Below are 27,671 nucleotides of genomic sequence, written 5' to 3' on the forward strand. Positions count from 1 at the left end.
GTAAGTAAAGTAAACTTATGAGGCAGAAGATAATAAACAGGCTCTCATAATGTGTTGCGGGTCATGATTGTTACAGATAGTAATAAGGGGCTGTCCATTAATTACGTAAGACAATTTTCGGGGTTTTTCAACCCCCCCTCCCCCCATGGTAAGATTTTTTGTATGAAAATGAAAAATAAATTGTATGGCAAGTAAGAAATCTCTCTCTTTTTCATATATAAAAAAATGCCTGTATATCGCCTCCACTGTTGTTCGTATAAGGCCTTTTCGCGACATCTTATACGTGAAACTTTACGCATATAAGCATCGCATAACGCAAAATGTGATTTCGTTCTACGTAGGGAGTCGGATCCTATTCTTGACACTTTTGAATCACTTCGGCAGTGGGATTTTTTGAAAACCACAGAGCTCAAATTTGACCAAGCGCTTCTTATTGCAAGATTTCATACAATTCGGCAGAGAAAAGTGGTTCTGCACCCTACATTTTGGTTGTCTGGGCATTTTCGACCTGGTCACTAAAAAGTCACTATTTGCAACTTAAAGTCACTAAAGTCACTATTCCAAGAAATATAGTCAGTCTTGACTTGCTTCTTCTTCTTCTTGGCATTAACGTACTCACTGAGACGGGTCTGGGTCATTTGGCATAAAGCCATTTGGCATAAGGTCATTTGGCATAACGCCAAATGGCATAAAGGATATTTGACATAACAGCCATTTGGCATAATTTTGAACTATGTGAAAATAAAAGGTTATTTGGCATAACGGACATTTGACGTACAGTGCTGTTCTGAATAATAGCAGCGCATGTCGATTTTCATACAAAATGCTCAACTTTGACATGCTGTAGTTTTGTTCCCTTTTAAGCAATCGAGCTGAAATTTTCTCCACAGAACTACAAATATGATCAATTTTGTAATTACAAAATTTCAGTTTTTTCTGAGTCCCTGCCGAAAAGTGAGACACTAGGTGAAATTTTTCGAAAAAATAGCAGTTTTTCATTTTAAAATTTTTCTTCTACAAATATTTTAAACATTTTCGGTTTAGGTGTAGGTTTGATAAGTAGGAGGAGATTGTTCCAATGGTAAGTGATATACAATTTAAAACTATAATGTCAAGCCGAAATTCAAATTTTTAAAACTGCTATTTTTTCGAACAATTTCACCTAGTATCTCACTTTCCGGCAGGGGCTTAGAAAATTTTGAAATATTGTGTTTACAAAATTGGGCATATTTGTAGCTCTGTGGAGAAAATTTCAACTCGATTGCTTGAAAGGGAACAAAACTACAGCATGTCAAAGTTGAGCATTTTGTATCAAAATCGACATGCGCTGCTATTATTCAGAACAGCACTGTAATATCAAGCCATGTGTAAAGTAAGAATCATTTGGCATAACATCAAACCATATGTGAAGTAATGGTCATTTGGTATAACGGACATTTGGCATAATATCAAACCATCTGAAAAATAAGTGTTATTTATTATAATAATTCAGATACTACATTCGATTATCCGGAGTATAGATTTTTTTCCCTCCGGATAATCGAATCCTCCGGATAATCGAATCACTAAGAAAAAAATTGAAATCTTTGATAAAAGAACTTACACAGCGTAAACAAATATAAGGTACAGTGGGGAAAGTGTAGCAGTGGGGTAAGTGGATCATTTGTCCATATTAAGCATAAATACTTGAAAATGTTGAATATTTTCGCACCATCGCTTCGTTTTAGGTTATATTCTTACGTCCACTGATATATTGAACATGGTACACTTCCCCCTACTTTTTAATGAGATGTGGTAAGTGGATCAAGCATTGTTATCGCATATTACCAGAATGCTAATGCGAATTCGAATTAGTTTAATTATCCTCAAATGTTGTTTTCCTTCAATTTTTTGTTTCATTCCCAGCTTAAATTTATCAAAGTTCCATAGAAAATGTGAATTAATCCACCTAAAAGTATTTCGAATCTTTCTTTCTGGTATGAAAATATAAAAGAATAAATATTGCAAAATTCAAACAAAACTTTTCGTGGATTATCTGAGTAGAATTGTGAAAGAGCAAAATAAACAAATTTATCAATTTAAACCATATTATCGTACCTTATTTGACGATATAAATTGTTCCAGGCAGATGGTACAATTATATTCATGAATGGAATAAGAACTGAAATCTTTTTGTTAAACAAAAGTAAATGTAACTAATATTTTTAAACTACGAGTGTTTTTCGAAAACATCATTAGGAATAATCCTACAATACTTCTGTATACCTTATGAGAATAAAACAGACGGATTTTCTCCAAATTCTAGTTACAATATTTCTTTTAGTGTGAATTAATGTATGAATATTTTTCATAATATGTTGATAAAATAAAGATACTTTTTAATTTCAAAAGTATCAAAATGTAATATTACTAGCACTAATAACAAGAACGAGAGTAATATCATTCTTACTATACATAATTACACCTCATTTGTTTTGAGAATAGACTTTTTCTATTGGTGATCCACTTACCCCACCATGGTGTGGCAAGTGGATCATTTGGCGTAAATTTTCAAGTCCTTCATACTCAATACTGTAGTGTCGGATGCACGTAAAGAAAAGACGTCTGTTCATAAGATTCACGACCAAAACAAGAGACCTTTCATTCCATGTCTACTTCGATCTACAAATCCACACTTATTCAAATTTATCTCATGCACACCTACTTTCAGTATCGTACAACTCCTCCTTTTCTTTAAATTAGTTTTAGTATTACAATTTTCTTGTTTGCTTACTATTATTATTTTCTTGACGTACAGAACTATTTTAAGTTAATTAGCATTATGTGTTGCCGTAATGTTTTCCATTCCAGCGCCATATCAGTCAACACGTAGAAATTAGGTGTTCAAACGATTTTTCAACAGAGATCCTGAATTGATATAGAACACTGTCGAATTCAATTGGTGAGAATATGGTTTCCGTAGTCGTAGACCTAATAGTCTCAGATATTATATGATGTTATCTTTGCGTTTCAATTACCTGAAAGAAAAGAAATAATTATCGTTTTTCTAGCATTAAGATACTTAGCTTATTGTTTCCAATGTTCAACTTTTCACATTTATCGAACTTTTTCCTTTTCATTTTAAATCTTGATTGTGACGGAAGTTGTCGTTGAGAACATTTCCGTTCTTCTAATTGACTGACTTGTTGAAAACTGTTCTTGTTTTCAATATGATGTTTTAACTTTTTTCCAATGTGTTTAGTTTACTTTTCCTATCCATCAATAAAATCTACTTTGAACTCTTTTATATGTTTTTATTTCTATTTCTCTACCTTTTCTTTCTTAAAGATCCTACTGATTCTTGTTCTTTTCCCTGTTAAATTGTTTTCCTGTTGATTTCACCATTTCCTAACTTATAGCATTTTTAATACTAATATGCATTCTATCCAGTAATATAGACTGCCTAGGACTCTTGCCAAAATATCATTTGATGTACTGAACTATTTCTAATAAAGGTAATTTTGATGCAATTGAATGTGTCATTGAAGCTTCTTCTTTTTCTTCCGCAATCGGCAACTGTATTTTTACGAATTGCTGTTTTAACAGTTACCAATTGTTGAACTTGCAAACCTAATATAATTTCTTCATGGAATCTAAGAAAACTTCGCTATAACTCAAACGTGTCATTGTCAGCATTATCCTACTAGACAATCGCGCACGTTGTTGTTAAGCTTACGCATTTGAAAAAGCTTGATATGTTTTGTTTTACTGAATTGTTGTCTTAAAAATTCTTTGAAAGATTTTTGATAATGGTACAATAACTATTCTACTTTTACTAAGGCTTAGGTACCTTGTTTTAATGTACCATTTTATACATTCCGGAGAGACGTTTAGCGTGTTTTATTCATTCTCATATCCATCGTATCTTGGATTATCTAAATTTATTTACTATACAATTCATTAAGAATATTCATATTCAAGTTTATAAAATATTCAGCCGAGAAACTGCCATTTGAACATTTGAGTAATCTGTTTAACATTTATTTATTTAGAAACATATATCTAGATAGCGTTAAAATAGAATTGGTTATTATTTCAAAATTATTGCAATGTTATATAAACAAATTTATATATTTCTTCAAATGAGCACACTATAGTCTTCAATCATGTTTATTCGTGCTTCCAATATATAACCGACAGAGCCCGCCTGGGAAGCAGTGTTACGATAGACGGGGATACTTTTGAGGTGGTTGATGAGTTCGTCTACCTCGGATCCTTGTTAACGGCTGATAACAACGTTAGTCGTGAAATACGGAGACGCATCATCAGCGGAAGTCGCGCCTACTATGGGCTCCAGAAGAAGCTGCGGTCAAAAAGATTCACGCCCGCACCAAACGTACCATGTACAAAGCGCTTATAAGACCGGTAGTCCTCTATGGACATGAAGCATGGACCATGCTGGAAGAGGATCTGCAAGCACTTGGAGTGTTCGAACGAAGGGTGCTTAGGACGATCTTTGGCGGAGTACAGGAAAACGGTGTGTGGCGGCGGAGAATGAACCACGAGCTCGCTAGGCTCTACGGCGAACCCAGTATCCAGAAGGTTGCGAAAGCCGGAAGGGTGCGCTGGGCAGGACATGTTGCAAGACTACCGGACAACAATCCTGCAAAGATGGTGTTCGCGTCGAATCCGGTTGGCACAAGAAGGCGAGGAGCACAGCGAGCGAGGTGGCTTGATCAGGTGCAACAAGATCTGGAGAACGTGGGCCAAAATCGAAGTTGGAGAGACACAGCCATGGACCGAGTAAATTGGCGTAACATTGTTAACGAGGTTTTATCAAATTAATTGATGTAACACCAACTAAATAAATAATAGATAACCGACATCGCCTTAACTCAATAAGTTTTGTCATCCTCAAGCGTAAATAAACTTTTGATTCCTTATGAACATTAATAATGACTAGGTTTACCGACACAAGTTGCCATAATATATTCAAAACTGTTGTGCACAGCTCCCTATTGAATTGATTTTTTTATATATTTTCATAAATACATTTCTACTTGCTTTTTTTACACACACATTGAACTCAAATATACAAATACGAATGTAAAACATTATTTTATCTTCAACTTGTTCTTTGCATGAATTGAAACTTATTTATTTTTATATTCAAATAATTTTGCTTGGTATTACACATAATTGAAATATTTGTTCATGCTGTGTTAATCAAAATTCATAATTGTAATCTCAGAGATAATATTTTGATAATGATAGTAAAAATATGTTATTCATGATCATTCTGACCTCATTCCGTCCATGGCACGAAATTGTCATAAATGGATGGTCTTAGCAAATAGGATGACAAATTTCGTAACGTAATCACAACACAGTTCCTTATTCATCTCTTCAATTGTCCATCTTGATATACTGTGACAATTCATCACGGTTTTGATAACCATGAGAATCATGATCATAATACAATATACGATTATTTTCAACGGGGTATGCAGTTGTTGATAATAATAAGACACACAGTTTCCATAAATGTTAACAGTACATATTTTTCCGCTCAGTTATAGTTTATAGCTATAGTTTTAGATTATAGTTTTCTCTCGATGGCACAACATATGCCAACCACCTTAAAGTACACAGTTTCTTTGAGGTTTGGTGGTTTTTTTTATTTTATTTATTTTACGACAAAAAGTAGCACACAATTTCTCTTCTTGGCACACAGTTGCCGATCAAAACATATAGCACACATTGCTCTCCGCATTCTTGAATCAGCTATCAAATAGCTCATCGTTGCTCTCCATGGCACACAGTTGCCTATCAATATATAGCACACAGTTGCTCTCCACGCTCTAACATTGCCAATCAAAAATAGCACACAGTTGCTCTCCATGGCACACAGTTGCCTATCAACATATAGCACACAGTTGCTCTCCATGTTCTAGAACCGCCAGTCCAAAATAGCACACAGTTGCTCTCCATGACATACAGTTGCCGCTTAGTATATAGCACACAGTTGCTCTTCATGTTCTAGAATTGACAGGTCAAAATAACTCACAGTTGCTCTCCATGGCCCACATTTGCCGATCGAAACATATAGAACACAGTTGCTCTCCACATTCTTGAATGGACAATCAAATAGCACACAGTTGCTCTCCATGGTACACAGTTGCCTATCAATATATAGCACAGAGTTGCTCTCTACCTTCTAATATTGCCAATCTAATATAGCACACAGTTTCTCTCCATGACACACAGTTGCCGTTTAGTAAATATCACACAGTTGCCCTCTACATTCCAGAATTGTAGATCAAAAAATAGCATACAGCTGCTCTCCATGGCACTTCCATGGCATACAATTGCTTATCAACATATAACACACAGATGCTTTTCACGTTTCAAAATTGTTGATCAAAAATTACACACGTTTGCTCTCATTGACATATAGTTATCACAAAGTAATAAAGACGCAGTTGCTCTTGATAGATTTCAAATACATATCGAAAATAACATACAGATGCTCTTCATCGTCTACAACTACCAATCAAAATCAGCATACATTTGTTCTCTATAATATATAGTTGTCGATCAAATATAGTAAAAAAATTGCTCACTTAATTGCGCATAAATATATATCGTAATATCCACAATCGCTGATTGATCGATTGAAATTTTTCTCCATAATTCATAAATAATACCATCAAGTTATTCTGGCAGGCACATAGATGCCAAGTTTATACAGCCTTTATCATTTGTTTTAGCTCTTCATGGTAGAAAAGCAAAACTGATCAATTACCTTTTTTTACCAGTGGTTTATTTATTAGGCTCATTTGTTTAAAAAAAAAAAAAAACTTTACGGAGCCGAGAAATAGTTACATAAACATTTTAATACTCTCAATTATATTAATTAAGAGTTTTACGCGCGCACTTTTTCTTTGGGCGTGATCCTGATCCGGAACCAGAGCTAGATTGGGAAGCCGCAGATTGAGCTCGTCGCGGGTTGGCCTGTGGGTTTCCCATCAACTGTTGGATCGCCTTGGCCGCCAGTTCCACTTTTTCTGCCGTCAACTTGTAGCATCTCCTGTCCGATATCACGGGTTCCTGTTCCGTATCAGAAGCACTCGAAGCCTGGTCGAAAATCTCCTCTTCTAAAACTTCAATGATTTCATCTTCCGCTACATCCGATGACACCTCACAAACTGGTACAGTGACTTTTCCTGCCACAACACCAGCGTAAGAGCAAACTTCCGACTTTTCCTGACTTTGTTCCTTCCTCTGATTCATCTTACGAGCTTGACGCTGAGGGCAAGAGTTTTTCCGATGACCTTGTGCTTGACACAAGAAACAAGTGTCTTTGAGCTCCTCGTAAAAAACTCTTCCTTTCAAGCCAACAACGTCAATTGTTGGCGGAATACTATTTTCAACCTCCATGTATACGCCACGTACTCCAGTATACATGTGATCTATACCAAGTTCCATGGGAAACTTTTCTCGGATCACACGATCAACCTTCCCGAATTCTCCCAGTTTCGTGGTTAAACAATCATCCTTCAGCTCCGGTGGTAGGTCAAAAATACGAACGTACCGCATGTTCGTACCCGCGATTGACATCCGGACATCTACCGATTTACCACTTGAATAGGCAAATTTTCGTGGTTCCGTATTTTTGCCCAGCGATTCCTCCATTGCCTCGAGTGAAACAAATTTCACAAACAGCGATCGGTCGTGGGCTGTTTTATAAGCCGTCTCCATCTTATTGCAGAAACTTTCTATTCTTATTGCAGAAATTTATATAACATTGCATTCTTACTGCAGAAACAACTTTTAACATATAACACCATATCAGTAGTCCAGTATTACACATAAAATTGACTTGATTTGTTTATTAGACACATTGTATTGAATTAATCAAATAACACTAGTGACTACTATATTTGTGTTATATGTCCTTTAAAACCATCACTGATAAACTCCGCATCTCTATACACTCCCGTGCATAAGTTTGGGTTCACCCCCTTAAAAACATGCAAAAGTGTTCAGTCCATATCTCGGTGATTACACATCCAATTGAAACTCTCTAAGTCGCATTCGAAAGGCAAAGAGTTATTTTTACTTCGAATGTATTTCTCCAAAAACATTCTTTGAACTTCGTATACTAAATTTTTGCTTAAAATTGTGACATTTTTCAAAAAACACACTGAAAAATCATATCTAATTTCCTCAGTATTTGATCGACCAAAATTTTAAATCAAAGTGTCATTAGAATCGTAATCTTATATTCTTTGAAGAGACCCCACGAAATTTTAGCGGAAAAATCTGGAAAGTATTCAAAATCAATGAAACAGTCAGCCAAGTCATCGTGCAAAAGTTTGGGTTCACCTGAACTTAGAGACGTTCCGATACTTCCGATATATAGCAATATCGATATTTTGCTTTCGATATTCGATATTTTGGTATCGATATTTCCTATTCAATATATCGGTGATATCGATACATCCTTCCGATATATCGTAAACCAATATTTGGATAACAATAGTAGGGTTTTCTCCTAATACAATTATTTTTTTATATATTTGATAGCAGTTCACATACCAATTATTATATAAAGAAAGATATTCATCGATTAAACTTCCAATAATACTTAGGATACAAAGAATTGTTTACGAATCGCAGGAAATTCAACGCCGCATATCCAAGCGATACAATAATTTTGTACCCTTCAAATATATCAAATGATATTGCGATATATCGATATTTTGATTCAATATATCGGTGGTATCGATACTTCGATTCGATAATCGTATCGAAACAAATATCGATACTTCGCAATATTGGAACGTCCCTACCTGAACTTACTTAAATCTGTATAATCTCATACCAATTATGTACGTGCCATTATTTGCGCTCAAAAAAGCTTTAAACTATTAAAATCGGTTGAAAAATGGCAGAGATATTGACAAAAATGATGTTCGTGTGGCTCAGGTGAACCCAAACTTTTGCACGATTTGCATCATACTGAAAGGGTGAACCCAAACTTTTGCACGATGACTTGACTGACTGTTTCATTGATTTTGAAAACTTTCCAGATTTTTCCGCCAAAATTTCGTGGGGTCTCTTCAAAAAATAAAAGATTACGATTCTAATGACACTTTGATTTAAAATTTTAGTCGATCCAATGCTGAGGAAATTAGATATGATTTTTCAGTGTGTTTTTTTAAAAATTTAACAACTTTAAGTGAAAATTTAGTATACAAAGTTAAAAGAATGTTTTTGGTAAAATACATACGAAGTAACAATAACTCTTTGCCTTTCGAATGTGGCTTAAAGAGTTTCAATTGGACATGTTATCACAGAGATATGGACAGAACACTTTTGTATGTTTTTTACGGGGTGAACCCAAACTTTTGCACGGGAGTGTATACTCCTTGGCTGTATTTTACTTTATTTCTTTTATTAATATTCCAAACCATGCACAGGTTAAGAAATAAACACATCTACGAAATTGATCATATAATGATAGCAGAGGTAATACCAGCAATACAAAAAGAACAACATCTATTTCTCTCTCTCTCCTTGTTCACATGTTTCGAAACACACATTAGGCAACATCATATATTTGTTCCATTTCTACAAATGTTTAATTGCTTTCTATGTCATGGTTCAATATAGAACAACACTACAAGTTATCGTTGACCAAAGTTTTCATCATGAGGAAAAGCTTTTTGAAAACATCCCATATCCCAATCACTTTCGAACTCAAATCTAAACCAAATAAACAACAAAGGTGGTACTCTTAAATTGTAAGCAAATTATGCGTTTTATATTTTGTTTGCTTTACATCGTGCATATTCATTTCAAAATCACTCAAAACTATTCACACCCCACGCAACACAAAGTACCAAATTGCACCGAACATCATAGCAACCTTTGTTTGTTTGAAAATATGTCACGCTTCTTTGACGTTTTCATCCGCTGCTACTCAACTTTATCCAAAACAATGCAATCATAAAAAGAAAATGAATTTGCCAAAGCCTGTTCCCAACCTATTATAGGTCAGCGTCCACAAAATTCTATCAAACATTCTATACTATTCCGGCCACCTACCACTACGTTATAGTTGGTTATAGTATCTGTTGGGGATTGACCGCTTCACGATCTTAAGTTAAACACAAATAAATGATCTCGTCTCAGAGTATAACATAAACACTCGCGACATTGGCACTCTATGAATTACATATCTACTAACTAGCCGAAACTAGGTAATGTGATCTAGTAGGCGATGATAATGTTGTATTTAGTTTCTATCACTTTTTGCGCAACTGTCAACCAGAGAACACGTAATTCAGAAACATTAACAAACATTTTGGTCCTTCGAACCGGATGGGATATTTTTCGCTCCATAAAGGTAAATCAATTATAACTTTTAGCTTTTAATCAATTAGGTGTGATAAGTGTTCAACGCCTGGGTTGGATTCATCGACGCTTGGGTCGATGAGTGAGATATCCAATTGCGAAATTGGATATGCAAAACCGACGCTAGGGTCGTACTTACGGATTTCAACACGTGGGTTGAAATAAAACAGAACAGCAAGAGACAGACATCAATTTCCAACACGAGGGTTGGTCAAATTGAGCCTGAGAAAATCTTCCAACACGCGGGTTGGAAGGCACATGGTTAAGCTTGTACACGGACAGGCAAAATTCTAACACACGGGTTGGAATATTATACACACGAGACTGGAGTCGATTTTGAGGTTATGTTTGGCACACGGGCCAAGAGACACACATGTTATGAATATCGGTTCGGAATAACTCCTATAAAGAGCAGTAGTTTTGCGAAATTATGCAATGCGGCATAAATTTCAGATCGTTGTGTTGATTGTAGCGTTCTTTAAGGAAACATCCTTCAGGCCACGTTCGAGGGTTGCCACAAAAAGTACGAACAGATAAAGAGCCGCTTGAGCATTGACCCGATAAAGCAACATACAAAACAGAACTTGAGGTAGAGTGTATATACGGCTTAGCAATGTTCGAAAAAAAAAAAAAATTTGCAACATGAAAGAACAAGCAACTAGTTCTTCCAACAGAAATTCTGTTAGACTTAAAACAGTTAATCTTTTGATTTTTGATAGCTCAGGAGAGAGTTGGGTTGAATGGATTAATAAAAACTACTCATTGATCCACAAAAAACTACTCATCCGACAGTTGAGACATTCAAATACCTAAAATTGTTTTTACGAGGTGCCACCATCGGACTAATCGATTCAGAGTTAACCAATCAAACAAACTACGCGATAGCTTGGGATCTTTTGGAATAACTCGAAACTTAGTGCACTCGTTGAATGTTTGAACTAAATATAGTTGAGATGGAGTGAGTCATAGCCTTACGAGATTTGTTTGATTCGGATGAAACATCTACGGTTTTCCCAATTCTAGAGCATCTTATAGAGTCTTGTAACGCCATTCTCATACAATAAATAGCAAACAAATTGAATCCAGAAACATGTAATAAGCAAAAATCAGCAATATTTGGAATAAAGAAAAAAAAAGTTACAAGCAACTGGAGAAATTTGTGAATGAGAGATGCTATGGTTTGGACGTGATACCAACAACATACAGAGAAGTTTTAGAACCATCAAGCAATGAACGGTGATTAATGGATCAGTCCATGCACCGTTGAATAATGTTCTGATAAGCGGTCCTACAATGCTACAATATCTGTTTAACATTTTCCTGAGGTTCCGGTATTAAAGATATGCAATAACAGCGGACCCTAAAACAATTTTTTAGTCGAGCTTGGATCTACTATAATGATTGACAACTGCAATTCGTACTACATATGAAGATTTTCTCCAGAAGAGGCTGTCCTTATACACTATTACGTATGGAACAAGGTTGGCTTCGTTTACATCGTCACATTGCCTAAGACAACTTGCTGTCAAATATGAACGAGGTGTATCCAAAGAAAAATTGGAAACATGAGCGGTTAAATGAATCAATGATAATTCTACGGACCTCATATCGAGGGAATCGTCTACACTGAAATTATTCGGGAGCTTGTCTTGGTGGAACGGGTCATTACCTCATTACCTTATGTGCAAAGGACATGGATTTTTTGAAATGGGGGTAATGTTTTCCACAAATTGGCACATACATTCCTGGGAGAGCGATAGATTGGCGGCACATGCTTTCAAAACATGTAGTTTATATGTGTTATTTTGCGTGCATTGGAGGTATTGTTTGCACAAACTTTGAAATTGCCAAGTATGTGCCGATTTGGCCAGGTGTAGAGATCGTGATAGTCCATGGAGTAATGTCTCAATTTCAATATTGTTGAACGAAAATCAGCTATAAACATCCTCAAAGTATATAGGAGTACTCACTACTCGATCATTTTTACAAACTTAGCAATTGACAGTATACTGTTTGTGATTCATAAGGAATTGTGAAACTGTTGAACAAGCCAGGTGCAAAGGTTTGCTGATGATACAGGAACTTGAGCATGTACAATTGTGTCATAAGAGTGATACAAAATAGAATGTTTGCCATTGAAATACAGCTGTTACTAAAGAACAAGCTTTTGTCAAGTTCCAGCTCTCCTATAACTCTAACCATTTTTAAGACGATCGCCAGGTTTTTCAGGTTGTAGTCGCAGGAGTGAGTTTTGATCAACAGCTTCCATTGATTTTCTCAACTAAATGCAAACTAGCAAACCTACTGGCAGTTAATTAAACATTTGTAAAACTTTTATACGACAAGTATGAAATGTTGGCCTATATACGGTCAAAACCTTACACGTCAAATGGTTAATCAGGGTACAAACTGCTTCCGTAGCAAGCGTATAGTTAAGTCAGATAGCTCCGATTGAAAGAGTGAACCCAGGAAGATCATTCAAAATATGTGGAATAGACATTGGAGTACTTTGAGTACTTTCCATTCACTAGGAATCAGAAAGCACATAAAATATATTTTATCTTCATTGTCGTAGAGCTCGAGCAGCTCATTTAGAAATAATGAGTGCACTCTCAAGTTGAGAGTCTCAAATACAGAATTTGTTACTGCCCTTAGGCGATCTGCAGGTCAACGAAGATGAGGCAAAACGATTTACCGTGATTATGCAAACATCTCAATATTAAATCAAGACGCTCACTTCATATCATTCAAGAATTTTGTTATACACAAGGAGTTGAGTAGAAATTCATGCAACTTTTTAAAGTCCTTAGGAACGATGGAAACTAGAGTTACTGTACACGTGCTGTAACCTTTTCTGCAGGAGCCGCATTTCTTGCAGACACCCGGGCACACGCTGTTCATTTTGGGTGCACCTAATATTTCTTGAGATGTGCCTCGTCATATGGTCTGTTTTGAAGCACAATAATTCAAGTGATGGCAATATTTTCAACGAGGACCGAAACCTGCAAATAGATTCCTGAGAAAGTAACTCAGGGAGTGTGAGGTTGCCGCATCAACGACGACCCACTAAAACCAGCCAATGCAATTTACGTGAGCGATTCTCGCTGAATTGCTCAATTGATGCACAGAATAGTAGTATACAGAATGCACAGATATTACCCTTGGCCACAGAAACCACTTTACGGTATTTCTTCGGAGAGATGCCAGTGTATATAGCACTTAACACATGTAGAAGAAGTAGCCTAGGCAAACTGCTTTTCTTAGCCGACTTAAGCAATGTTACAAGGGAGCAGCATCGGCAGGACTAATCCTCTGCAGCCGACTCTTGATCGGCGCGCCATAAGCGCTGTAATTCTTATATAATGTGAGTGACAGCCGAAGTTGCTGCATTCCAGCACTCTGCATCCGCACACATTCTCTGGATTATAATGTCGGGGGTTGTGTCCCCTCCGCATGTATCGAACATGCGATCTCTCACAACAATGAAATAAAGGCAATCGAACACGCCATGCTCCGCGATTTCCTCCACACCAGCACAATTGAATATTCCTAGTGCCCGTACCTATGCATGTACTGCCTATCCAGCTTTTTACGCTGGCTATAAAACTGCGAGGGGTGATTCGATTTTGACAATTATTGCCAACAGATTTTATAGTTAAATCAAAGTAGGCTGTAATTCTAGTTTGTTGATTAGAATGTCAAAAATTTTCACAACAGTTGGAATGCACTCAGGATTTGTAATTTGAAACTCTAATTTCTTTGAAATTCGTTCATTCAACTAATTTATTTTACATAATTTTAGGTTTTCCAAGAGGATTATGAAGGATGGGTCTTAATTGGTCGAATGTTATAGAAGCAGCCTCAATAGAATTTATCTTTTGTCATGGCTTCCGATGTGTCTTCCCAAAGGTCAAAACATAGCACAAATCCATACTTTTCCGAGCACAACATTCCCTGCATATCGTATTCTATTACTCGGTAGATTAACATATTTATTTTCTTCATACTTGGTTGAATCAACGGAAGTTCCGTTGTGATTATGCCAAATCTAAATTAGATCAAGCTCCTGGAATCTGGAGATTTAGGGTCTTATCTCTTAAATCTTCAATAATTGATACGAAAATTTGAATGATTACTATTGATAATATTTGGATAACTTCCATCATAAATGAGGGCTGGTGGAATTATTTGTTGATAGCAGTCATGATTCTGTCCTCATGCGCCGCTACTTCTAACGTAATTGAGGGGACGAGACCTTGCACAATCGCACATAATGCAGTAACATTCCCAAGTACTTTCCGAAACAGATTGTCTTGCGATGAAACAACGCACGTTAAAATATGACGTTGTTGGATCATTGAGAAATTCGGTTTGTATCTAGCATGAATTTGAATCAAAGGCAAAAATTCCTTGATGGCGGACAGTTGAACATCGACCTAAAAAGTAAAAAGATACAAATAAAATAGGTAATTTGAAAAAAAATTCCATTCCAATTTCCAAAAACACAAATTTTAGGCTTGACTTTTCTATATCAACATAACAACTTTTTCATCGCTCAGTTTGCTTTGATCAAGCCATAGAAATTATAGTATATGCAAGAAATGTCTAACGGGGGTGATTCTAAAATTTATGGCTTGGTAGCGTAAAAAGCTGGATAGCAACCACGTCCTGACAGAAACTGCGTCAGGTGGAAGTTCACTGCCCCATGGTTTCTCTTATACCAATCTGACACATTTGGTATTAGCCGAAGAGTCCATCTACCCTTTGTGAAGTTATCTTATTCTTGTTGCCAACCTCTGAGCGTTGTCTCTTTACACGCGTTGCGGACTCCTCTCGTACCTCTTTGATTGAAGCATTAAACATCTTCCTTGATGATGCAGACGACCTCTTTGAAAAACGTTCGGTATGCACTTACTTAAGCACATCCTATACGGGCTTTCCAACCGCTTTATGTTTCTGCTCGTTCTAACTTGATATTATGGTCCACTACCATCTCAATCTTTTGACGGGCCAGCCTTAGTTTCCTAGACTTCATCCATTCCTCAAATATGGAGATAAAGTGGCTACTGTCAACTCTACTTTCTCCATCAATTCGCCATAGACCACTAGGGTGATGTTGTCTGCGAATTAGAATTGTGCCTGATCAATGAAAAATTGCCACCGTAAATGGATTAGAGGTTGCGCTAATCATGTGCATCATGGACAAGATGGACGTGTTTCGGTTGCAAAGTTTTTGACAACAAAAAGCAATCAAAACATCTACTAAGTTGTGTCTGATACCGTTTGAAGAAAACAATGGCTAGGGGGAGCATGTTGGGGATTGACCGCTTCACGATCTTAAGTTAAACACAAATAAATGATCTCGTCTCAGAGTATAACATAAACACTCGCGACATTGGCACTCTATGAATTACATATCTACTAACTAGCCGAAACTAGGTAATGTGATCTAGTAGGCGATGATAATGTTGTATTTAGTTTCTCTCACTTTTTGCGCAACTGTCAACCAGAGAACACGTAATTCAGAAACATTAACAAACAGTATCGGGTCGGTTCTCTCATTGATTCATGCTCCTTGCAATTGATCTAAATCACCACCACCATACGCACACTACACTCATAAACCTTCCACTACCAATAACACCACAATAAAATTATAAAACTGTCGCACAAGTTCACTATCTCTTTCGTAATTGAACTATACTATAACTTCCGAATTTGAACCTCGTCGCCAAAATGTAGTGTCGGATGCACGTAAAGAAAAGACGTCTGTTCATAAGATTCACGACCAAAACAAGAGACCTTTCATTCCATGTCTACTTCGATCTACAAATCTACACTTATTCAAATTTATCTCATGCACACCTACTTTCAGTATCGTACAAATACATAACAATCAGGAAAATCAAAATAATTGACGATTTGTAGTACATTAGTCCCTTATTTGTCATCAACAGAAAAAAAGTTTGAATAACATTATTAACGTTAGCTGTACATAACAATGAAGTTAACTATTGATTTTTCTGTATCCACTTACCCCACGGTACCTTACATTGAACAAATTACACCCAAAATTTCAATAGGCTAATATTTTCAAAGCTGAACGATCACTTCGACATCTGGTGGCTAGTAGGAGAAACGTCATAAAAGAGGTTGGGTTGAGAACGCACCGTGTGCAGCATAGGAAGGAGCACACATATTACACTTTTTCTCGAAATAGTTATGTTGTAGACGATCAGAGAGCATTAAAAAACATGATAAACTTTTTTTCCTTCCAAAATGTACAGATCCGGTCAGTGCTCATGTACGATTTGTTGGATAAAATTGGAAAATTGGTGTTTGGCTACATAGGTTATAAACATCCGGATTCTTTGTTTGTGGCTAAATTTGTTGTGAAATCATGCGTATCGCAAGAATAAAGGGTCAAATTGATTATGCCAATGGAAAATAGTTTAATAATTAATTGATTATGCGCTAATTTTTGGGTCGAAAAATTGAATTTTGGACGTAAACAAACATTTTCAATGACATTTCTCTCCTTCTTACCTAGCGACCTCTATGCTGGTGTCGCATTAAATTTGCCTATAGAAAATACCCAACGAGTAAAAATGTTCAGCTATTTAAAAGTGGTGCAATTTGATTCCGTACACTCTTTAAAAACGCTTTTTTTTCGTAAAGAAATTGTCGATTAAAGTATTGGGAAAGAAATGGTGAAAATAGTTAAGTCTCGAAAAAGAAGCTAGCTACCAGTTCTGATTAGATCACTATACAATTAATAATAGCCAAAAAATATTCTGGTAGAACCGTTCTCATGGAACGTCCAACGAATGTTGATTAAATGTTTTAAACTAAAAAAAAAACGGCTCCGTAAAGCGTGACACTTAATTGAGCCTCAAGAAATTTTCATCACTCACAGATTTATGACCGTTCAATTGATTCATACCCTGTCGTTTTTGTCCCCAATTCTGCCATGCGCATTAGCACCCATCATCGCGCGCTCCATGCCAACGGAAGTCCCCTCCAGGGCTGCCGTTGTTGATCCGGATTCGATTTTTCAGTTCAACTTCCATCGCCGAGTCAAATGGTGGTTCCACTGCGTTTCGCTGCAAGTTGCCGTGGTTCGTTCTTTTGTCGCTCGTCCGATAGTGCAGTCTTCCTGCCCGGGAGCCGTCCACGATGGTCCAATTCGACTGGCGGCGTATGTGTCGCAAGAAGCGAAAGGTTCCTCAGGGCGGTGCTATCCTGGATCAAGTGATTTCCCAGTCGGCCAATGCTTCTAATCAGTGCTTGCTGTATAAGATGGCTAATTACAAACGGGGTGGAGATTTGATCGATGCGTTCCAGGTCGGAGGGCAGAAGGCCGTGGAGCAGTTGATTCGGGAGCAGTTTGGAGTTTTTATGTACAACAATGGCCGCGGACAGATCATCAATAGGGCCGAGTATCTACGGTGGAAGTACATGGATAATCATGAGGTGGAGTTGTTTGTTATGTAACGAGGGAGTTGTATTGATTTTCTGTTGTGTATGTTCAAGGTCGTCATCCCGATTGAGGCGTCGTTGTCTCCGCATGATCCTTTGGGCAAATGGGTCGATCATAAGGCCTGCTGGCAGATGCAGTATCGTGGATTGCTGGGCGAGAGTTTGCTGCACGTGTTGATCATCTGCGATACGAAGATTCACACGAAGTAAGATCACCTATCATAAAAACTTGAAGACCACTTACCTTGTTCAACTGATCCTCAGGTTGGCCCGCATCCTGCTGCGCGTGTTCCCCGAGCTGTCGATCGACGTGATGGAAGGCGAGGAGTACCTGGGCGCTAGTGCACTCCACTTGGCGATCGCGTACAGCAACAACGAGTTGGTGGGCGATCTGATCGATGCCGGAGCGGACGTGTCCCAGCGCGCCATCGGACGGTTCTTCCTTCCACGGGATCAGCAGGGCTTGAAGCCGGCCAAGAACACCGACTACGAGGGGTTGGCCTACTTGGGCGAGTATCCGCTGGCGTGGGCCGCCTGCTGCGCCAATGAGTCCGTCTATAACCTGCTGCTGGAATGCGGGGCGGATCCGAACGCGCAGGACAGCTTCGGGAACATGATTCTGCACATGGTCGTCGTCTGCGATAAGCTGGATATGTTCGGGTATGCCCTTCGTCATCCGAAGCTTCCCTGTAAAAATGGGATCGTCAATGAGTCCGGACTCACGCCGTTGACCTTGGCCTGTCGATTGGGTCGTGATGAAGTGTTCCGTGAGATGTTGGAGTTGTCGGCGAGGGAGTTTTGGCGGTACAGTAACATCACCTGTTCCGGATATCCGTTGAACGCATTGGACACGTTGATGCCCGACGGAACTACCAATTGGAATTCGGCGCTGTTTATCATCCTCAACGGAACCAAGGAAGAGCATTTGAACATGCTGGACGGTGGCATCGTGGAACGTCTGCTGGACGAGAAGTGGAAGACGTTCGCTCGGAACCAGTTCATCAAGCGACTGCTGATCCTCGCTCTGCATCTGTTCTGCTTGTCGTGCTCGGTCTACTTGAGACCGGTGCGAGTTTTCAAGGAGGAGAGTGAAGAGGGAAGCGATGGAGGAGATGGAGTGGGTACAGCTGCTCCGGACGGTGTCGATGATGATGAGGACATTGATTTGACGACCTGGTTCCGGTATGGATTCGAGATCGCAACCGTGATGGGAGTACTGAGCTACGTGGTTCTTCAACAGGGTGATGAGATCAAGAATCAGGGATTGATCTCGTTTATAAAGTCACTTGTAACGATCGATTGTAGGTCAATTCATTCCTTAATTTATTGAAAGTTCTTCCAATTGTAGGGAAATGCTCCGGCGAAAGCTATCTTCCTGATCTCCAATCTGATGATCTTGGCTTGCATCCCGTTCCGAATGATGGGTGACGTTGAACACGAGGAGGCCATTCTGTTGTTCGCAGTCCCAGGATCATGGTTCCTGCTGATGTTCTTTGCTGGGTAAGCTTTCTTCTCAACGCCCGTAATAAACCTCACTCATTCTTCCAACCTTATACAGCGCCATCGGCTTAACAGGTCCCTTCGTCACCATGATCTTCTCTATGATCACGGGTGACATGTTCACCTTCGGCATCATCTACATGATCGTTCTGTTCGGATTTTCCCAGGCGTTCTACTTCCTGTACAAAGGTCATCCGGAAGCGGAGGATTCTCCATTTGGGAGCTACTTCGGCACTTGGATGGGCCTGTTCCAGACAACCCTCGGCGATTACGATGTAAGTTTTCACATCAGTTCCATGGACCCCATGAGTAACCGAATCTACCCCTGCAGTACGCCGACTTGAATCTTACGACCTACCCGAACCTGGCGAAAACCGTGTTTATCATATTCATGATCTTCGTGCCGATCCTGTTGTTGAACATGTTGATCGCTATGATGGGCAACACCTACGCGTACGTCATTGAGCAAGCTGAAAAGGAAGGCATGAAACAGTGGGCCAAGATCGTGGTCAACCTGGAGCGGGCGGTCAAGCAGGAGGACGCCAAAAAGTACCTGGAGGAGTACTCGATCGGGTTGGGACCGTCGGATGATCCGAGGTACGAGATCCGTGGAGTCATGGTCATCAAGAGCAAGAGTAAGACCCGTGCCAGGCAGCGCAAGGGAGCGGTAAGTAACTGGAAGAGCGTTCTGCGTGTCACGTTGAACGAGCTGAAGAAGCGTAACATGACCGGCGAGGAGCTGCGGAGGATCATGTGGGGACGATCGTCGATCACTTCTCCGGCCAAGATCTCCAAGAAGTGAGTTGATCTAGCTAAACCTCGATCATCTAATGCTTGTTGATTTCCTTTCAGGAAAAAGATCTACGAAGAGGAGGACCCCTTCGCCATCACCAATGCTATCGATGTGATGTCCTTCACGCAGGACATCGTCATGGTAAGTAGCGAACCGACCGGACCGCCCACAATCGACCCCTCCAAACCGGCGACGATCGCCGTCAAGCCCCAAACGGCACCCGCAGCGCAACCGATCCCGGAGATTCCTCCTCAACCGCCGCTGGTCAAACGGCAGTCCGTGGTTAGTGCTCCGCCGGCCTACGACGATTTCCCCCCGATGAAGGACTACAAGGATCCCCTGCGGGAGCTGGTCATCATCTCGGAGTCGCCCTCGGTGGACGACCATTACGTGCAGAGCTGCAAGACCCTCGCGAATGATGCGTCCACCCTGGATCACGTGCACGAGATCAACCTGACCAAGCAGAACCAGCTCCGGCAGGAGGAACAGAAGCAACAACAACAGCAGACCTTGGGTCAGTTAAATCCCTTCCTGGAGGCGAAGGACGTGGTCGATCCGGTGAAGGAACGCGAGTTTCTCAAAACACTGGAGGCCCTGGAGGACACCGACAGCGAAGCGGCCGAAAAGCCGGTCCTGGGCAAGATCTCCCTGATACGACGCGCCAAGTCAGCCGTCTCGAGAACCACTTCCAGGAAGAAGAAAACCGACCAGCATCCGCTGTTCACGATCGCTTGGGATGACAAGAACCTGACCCGGACCCATCCGGAGGACTTTGGAGCGCTGAACACGGCCTACGAGTACAGTGCCGAAGATTTCAAGCAAGACGTGGACGAGGAAGCGAGGGAGGAGGAGGAAGACGAGGGTGTGACGGTGGAGGAAGTGCACCGCCGAATGGAAGAGCTGCACCATCGCGGCCGGGCTTCCTTGGAGCGGGACAGCAACTCGACCGAGAGCAGCAAGAAACATCCGCACAGGAAGCGGCAAGGTATGGGCCGAGGTCGGAACAACAAGGTGTCGCCGGATACGTCCAACGAGAGCGTATCCGGCAAGAAGGACAAACGGATGAAGTCGGCGCCGACGGGTGGAGGTGGAGTTCGTCATCGGCAGCTTATGGACCAGGAAACGGGAGGGACCTCGCCACCGGATCCACTGGAACCATGGAGCACAAGGGATATTTGCAACATTAATAAACTTTTGGACACCGATACGCAGGATGAGTAAATCTTGGTCTGTATTGATTTGCGGTAGTAAGAATTTCGTCAGAAGTTTGAAGTTTTATAACTTTGTATTGTATTGCACCGTTTGCAGTTTACTTTAAAAGTTTTGAGCACATGGCGAAAAGAGATTTCATTTGCTAAAACTACCGACAGTCCAAGGAGTCTCTTTCGAGAGCAGAAACGGGAGCAAAACTGAGAATTTGCTCTGAGAGATTAATTGGCTCCGCGAGCCAAATTAACTCCTATCAAAAATATTACACTGACATATAGGTTAGTGTGATTCTTAAAATTTAAAAAATAACGACTTCAGAGACCATATGTCTGAAAAGAGTCCGGAAAGAAGCCAAGAAAACAAACAGATACCAAACAGGACACAAGAGCTCTCATAAAGGTTCCTCAGAGAATCCGACCTGACATTTTCTCCAAAATGAATTACTCCATCGATTATATAAGGATTACCTTCAATGATTTTTTCAGATATTTCTCTAGGAAAGCCGAGTGGTTAGAGTCCGCGGCTACAAAGCAAAGCCATGCTGAAGGTGTCTGGGTTCGATTCCCAGTCGGTCCAGGATCTTTTCGTAATAGAAATTTCCTTGACTTCCCTGGGCATAGAGTATCATCATACCTGCCACACGATATACGAATGCGAAAATGGCAACTTTGGCAAAGAAAGCTCTTAGTTAATAACTGTGGAAGTGTTCATAAGAACACTAAGCTGAGAAGCAGGCTCTGTCCCAGTGAGGACGTTAATGCCAAGAAGAAGAACATTTTGCGCAAAAATCTGGAATAAACTTTGTAGTTTTTTTGGAAGAATGGGGATGTTTCTCAATCTCCAAGCGTCGCGACTAATATTTGAATAGTGCGCTGTGTTCATAAACATCGTAAGAATGCAGCGCCACACATGTCATTATGACAGTTAAGTCGGGAACGAGTCACACGTCGCGTGTCCCACACGCGCGTTCCGATTTGGTGGGCGCGCGACAATATATGCACGTATATCGCCTCCACTTTTGTACGTAGAAGGCCTTTTCGCGACATCTTATAAGCAAGCATGGGAAAATTCACACACTCACCCGAACGCTACCGATAAAATATCTGCAAAGTATCTGCTGCCACCGAATGTTCAATGACTGCCGATCGCTACTAGGGTGAGCGCAATCCCGACGAATCGTAAACGATTGAGATAAACCGAAAATGAAAAGATATACACGGTTGTTTGTGAATACCCTTCAATGGGTGAAAAAATACCCATTGTCGAATAGCGATCAGATCTGTCAGAAAATGGGGGAATTTAAAATCTCGAGAGGGGTAAAAATTTACCCATTTTAAAAATACAATAGCGTTTCCATTAATGGGTGAAAAATAGTTATGATTAATCAACTCGTCAATCCGCATGTGTGTATGGTGTGCATTAGCAGTTATTATTTATAATTGAAAAGATTTAAACTATTCTGTTTTTCCCACAGGAGACTTAATTTGAAAGGTAAGTGATGATGTTGTAAATTTATTGCAATAATTGGAATTAATTCTGTTTCTCTGCACTTCTAGGCTGCACCAAGATTTGTTCCGAGAGTTGCCCAGCGGATATGAATGTATTTTAAAAAATTGCTGAATTAGACTTATATTTTAGAATAAATTGCATAGAAACATTGTTTAACGGAACTTTCTTATAGAAGTAACACGAAAACAATCCCAAAATTATCATTTTTCTTAATAGCTCCATTGACCGTCCTCAAAATGGGTAAATTTTTACCCTTTTTGTGCCGCGAGCGAGATTTACAAAAAGGGTAAAAAAATACCCATCCATTGACAGAAACCGCTTTTACCCTTTAAAGAGTAAACCGTGTTTACTCTTTAAATGTGGAGAGGCACTTCTAGCGGAAATGGGTGAATTTTTACCCATTAAAGGGTATTCGCAAACGACCGTGTACGGAGCGGAGAGAGCACCTATCCTCTCTTAAATTGGAGACACGAAAGAACGCGTTCGCCATTTGATCACTGAAAGCTTCCTGCGAAATGTACAGATTTTGCGTTCACTGAAACATTTCGCCTTGTGTATTACCAGTCAGTGAACGCTCTTCAAAAACGAATGCCACTCGTACGGAATCGGAATGTTAAGAATCATTCGCTACAGCAATCGGATGCCTTCGGCACAAGGAGTCGTTAGTGAATCATTCTGTTGCCGTTTTTGTCTAACTTGTCGTTCGGCGAACAAGAAGAAAGCGCATTGGAAATTGAAACACTCAGCTTGGTCGGAGAAACGGCAATCTCGCTCTTGACCGCTTGTGGATGTGAGCGAGAGAAATGCAATATTGGAGTGAATGTTTCCCATGCTTGCTTATAAGTAAAATGTTGCACATGCCAAGCCTCCAGGGTGATTTCGTTATACGTACATTTTGGTTGTCTGGGGTATATCAAAACTTCAACAGGTAACTTTAAAAAGGCTTGACATTTAAAATGTCTTAAAACGGTTTGAAACGGCTTGAAATAGGGTCCTAAAGCCCTGTCCCGATTTTAGTGCCAAACCCTTAAGTTTAGGCCAAAAATACATGTTTACTCTATTTTCTAATGTTTTCCGTTGGTTTAAGTCCAAAAATCATTTTTATGTTTGTTTTAGAGTTTGTCACACCCCTTGGCTTAAACTCAAATTTTGGGTGTATTTTGTTTTCCGTGTCCCTTCCGAAATGTCAGAGGAACAACCCCACACGGTAGTTTGAGAATACCCTTTAATGGGTAAAAATTCACCCATTTCCGCTAGAAGTGCCTCTCCACATTTAATGAGTAAACACTGTTTACTCTTTAAAGGGTAAAAGCGGTTTCTGTCAATGAATGGGTATTTTTTTACCCGTTTTGTAAATCTCGCTCGCGGCACAAAAAGGGTAAAAATTTACCCATTTTCGAATGGTTTTTATCGATAATTATAAGCTCAAAACATATCATAAGTTTGGAATTAATGTTACGAATGAAAAATGTTTATAGTCAGGCATTTATTGTTTTGTTGACTTACATTCACTATAAAGATACATTATGTTCATTTTTATATTTTTCCTACAACAAATCGGTCCTCTATTATGGCTGTCGTTGGCATCAAAAATGTCTGTGGCAGGAACAAGACAACCTGGAAATTCCAAATATTTCGGGATTATTATCAGTTCATGTGAATAATGGTATTAGAGTTGCCAACTTACCGCTTCTTTGTACTTTTCCATCGGGTTATAAATTGAACAAAAAGGGCGTTAAACCTATAGAAATATTTTTCATTAATGTTAAGACTTCAGAACTGCGCACAGCTGCACTCAGTGATTACGAAATGATTGCCAACTATATTTTCACCCATAAATGGGTTTAAAAATACCCATTTTTAAACTACAATTGCTTTACTAAAACGGGTATTTATTTACCCATTTTACATTTTTGAATTTACCCGTTTTTTGACAGAGCTTAAAGCTTTATTAAAAAGGGTAGTTTTTTACCCTTTAAAGGGTATTCATAAACCACCGTGCACACTGTAAGACTAAAGTACCCTTTAAAGGGTAAAAAAGTACCCTCTTTGAGAGAAACTAGTTTAACTCATAAAAAGAGTACAGTGCTTGTACTCTTTAATGGGTAAACCGCCTGTACGTCAAATTAAGGTGTAAATTTTACCCATTATTTGGTTTGAAGAAAACAATAAAATGGGTAAATTTTGCCCACTTTCTCTCTCTCTGAATAACTTTATAAAATATATATTGTTAAAAAATAAATGAAGACTAATGAAACTAAATTGAAATACAACATTTATATTTTGAAATACAATTTTGAACCCCAACATGCAATGCTGAACCGGCATCTCATTGAAGAAATCAGGACAGCTTGGAAGATCGGATGATTTTTTCGAGGTCTTCGTTTGTTCCAGCTCGCATCTTCTTTCACCCGTTCTGCATTGGTTGAATCTGAAAAAAAATCTTATATAAATATTCTTCAAAGGTCATTCGATTATTTTAATTGATAGGGATTGAAAATACTTACCGTTAAATTGCAATTAAAATAGTTTTGAGGAACTTTTAGGATCTCACTGATTCGAAGTTGCGACTCTATTCGAATACTCTTGAAAGTATTTTTTTTACTCTTTAATGGGTAAATGTCCAAAACTAACAAGAGGGCAAAAAATACCCTCTTTTGAAACTTTTCGAGCAACCGTTATTTTGACAGCTCATATATCATTGAAAAAGGGGCATTTTTTACTCCTTAAAGGGTAATGCCGGGTTTACAGTGCAGTGTTAAAATTAAAACCCCTGTGGTGTTTTTGTCGACTAAGCGAACGTCAAACATGATCTCAAGTGTCAAGGTTCATTTATGGACCCAATTTTTAAATTAAAGTTTAAATATGATATAGCCGTTATTTGAGCGGGAAAAAATGCTAAAGTACTTGAAGTAACATTCTCTTTCGTGTTGTTAAATAAAAACAAGATCTTATTAAAAATTTTAGGACCCAATTGCTTCAACTGTCTTGAAAGGGTTTAACACTGTTTGAGATAACTAAAATCAGCAAAAAAAAAACAAACTCAATACGGCTTCAAAAAGACCTATAATTGTACAAGACATCTGACATAATAGCTCAAAACGTTTGGAAAAGGGCTAAGAATGGCTTAAAATGGTTTATAATGGTTGAAATCGGGTAACAACAGGTTTAAACTCACTTAAAATGGATTAAAAAGACTAAAAACGGCTTGGAACTGCTTAAAATTATTGAAAATGGCTTCAAACGTCCTCAAAATGACTCACAGCAGCATGAAAAGGTTTTAAATGGCCTGAAGTGCCATATAATGCCCTAAAATAGCTTTGAAAAACTTAATATGACCATAAACGGCTTAAAATCGGATAAAAAAGGGCCTACAATGACTCAAAATATCTATAATTGAATTTAAATGGTGCAAAATGACTAAAAACGGCTTAACTTTGTTAGAAGAAGCGGACAGGTACGCAGCGGATTCGCGTGGAAACACGAAAATACTATTCGGGAAAACTCGGAAAATACCGCGGGGGAGAAAAACTCGAGTGTGTCATTCACAAAGCGTAAAACATTTCTCGAAAACTTATTCAAATAGTCTCAAGTCAGAAAAGTGAACAAACTTACTTTATCGATCCTACGTGTTTCGCAGACGAAATTCCACACGTTCCGCTAATACTCAACTTGATTTTTCACTTTTAGAACGTTTAATACCGGAATTACAAAACGGCGAATGTAAGAATTTCAACTTTCGCAACCCAACCGCTACTTTCACCGCTCCGTTGTATGGGGAGACAAAGTGACTTAACCACGAATCAAAACAAAACACTACTTGAGCCGATTTTACACTGGTACAAAAACGTCGAAAGTAACTGAATGAAACGGCTTAACATTTTGTTATAACTTTTTTGTGGGAAATAATGGAAACTACCTAGTTTTTGAACGCGAACTGATTGTATGCAAAATTTGAGCGATGTACACGGTAAAAAAATGTTAAAAAAGTGACTCATGTTAAAACAATTTTGGAAGATAGGTTGTGATTCTTCCTAATTAATTTTCTCAAAACCGTATGAAAGTTACTTACGTCGATTTGAAAAAGTAATCGAGATTTATATTTCGTCATAATGAAAACAAACGTCAAAACACACCAGTGGTTTCGGCGCATTGGTCGAAACAAGGGGGTTCGGCAAACTGGTCGAACTCAGGGCTACCTACCGTTGCATATTTGCCAACACTCCTCCTCAACGGTTAGCCCTCAACCTTTGAAGATCCCAAACAAACCTTACAAACGGGTTTACCTTCAACTCTACACGTGTAGCGTCCGAGCCCCCGCGGCACTGGTTTTCGGATAACAACAATACCTGAACACTCAATTTCTTCTCCTGCACAATTCGATTTATTTTGCCACTTTCTAGTCTAGTCAATGTTATTAATTCTACAATCCCTACACACTAAAGCACTACGTCTAGGCTAAGCTCCACCGTTGGGGGGTACGTTAATGAGGAAAGTTTAATAGATGTTCACACTAAAAGTCGTCACAATTCACTAACTTTCCGCCCTTAGAATCGTTCTTAAGGAATCGATGGAGGCACTTTCACTTTTCCCTCGACTCTGATCGCGTATGTGGGTGGTTCCACCAATTTCCCGAAATATACTTTATCCACCTTATATCACTATCAAACACTCTCGACCCGGAATGACCTGCTCGTCAATTTGGCAGAAAATGTCCACTGAACTTTTTCGTCGAAAACGAAAAGTAGGTTTAACCCGAACGCCACACCTCCTGTAACGG

General features: G+C 39.0%; 1 protein-coding gene across 1 annotated transcript; it reads left to right on the top strand.

The window, feature by feature from the left end:
- The first annotated feature begins 17,448 nt into the window (after window positions 1-17,448).
- Window positions 17,449-21,508, top strand: LOC5571743. The gene is made up of 7 exons (XM_021839308.1): window positions 17,449-17,874; window positions 17,935-18,086; window positions 18,145-19,168; window positions 19,229-19,380; window positions 19,439-19,655; window positions 19,712-20,178; window positions 20,233-21,508. The coding sequence occupies exons 1-7, from the start codon at window positions 17,578-17,580 to the stop codon at window positions 21,392-21,394; spliced, it is 3,471 nt and encodes a 1,156-aa protein (XP_021695000.1). The 5' UTR covers window positions 17,449-17,577; the 3' UTR covers window positions 21,395-21,508.
- The last annotated feature ends 6,163 nt before the right edge of the window (window positions 21,509-27,671 follow it).

The sequence above is a fragment of the Aedes aegypti genome, chromosome 1 (assembly GCF_002204515.2).
Source record: "Aedes aegypti strain LVP_AGWG chromosome 1, AaegL5.0 Primary Assembly, whole genome shotgun sequence".
Taxonomy (NCBI): Eukaryota; Metazoa; Arthropoda; class Insecta; order Diptera; family Culicidae; genus Aedes; species Aedes aegypti.

Coding starts and splice junctions, on each gene's coding strand:
- LOC5571743 (XM_021839308.1), top strand. CDS start 17,578: ATGGTCCAATTCGACTGGCGGCGTATGTGTCGCAAGAAGCGAAAGGTT. Junction 17,875..17,934: donor AGTACATGGATAATCATGAG/GTGGAGTTGTTT, acceptor TGTATGTTCAAG/GTCGTCATCCCGATTGAGGC. Junction 19,656..19,711: donor CAACCCTCGGCGATTACGAT/GTAAGTTTTCAC, acceptor CTACCCCTGCAG/TACGCCGACTTGAATCTTAC.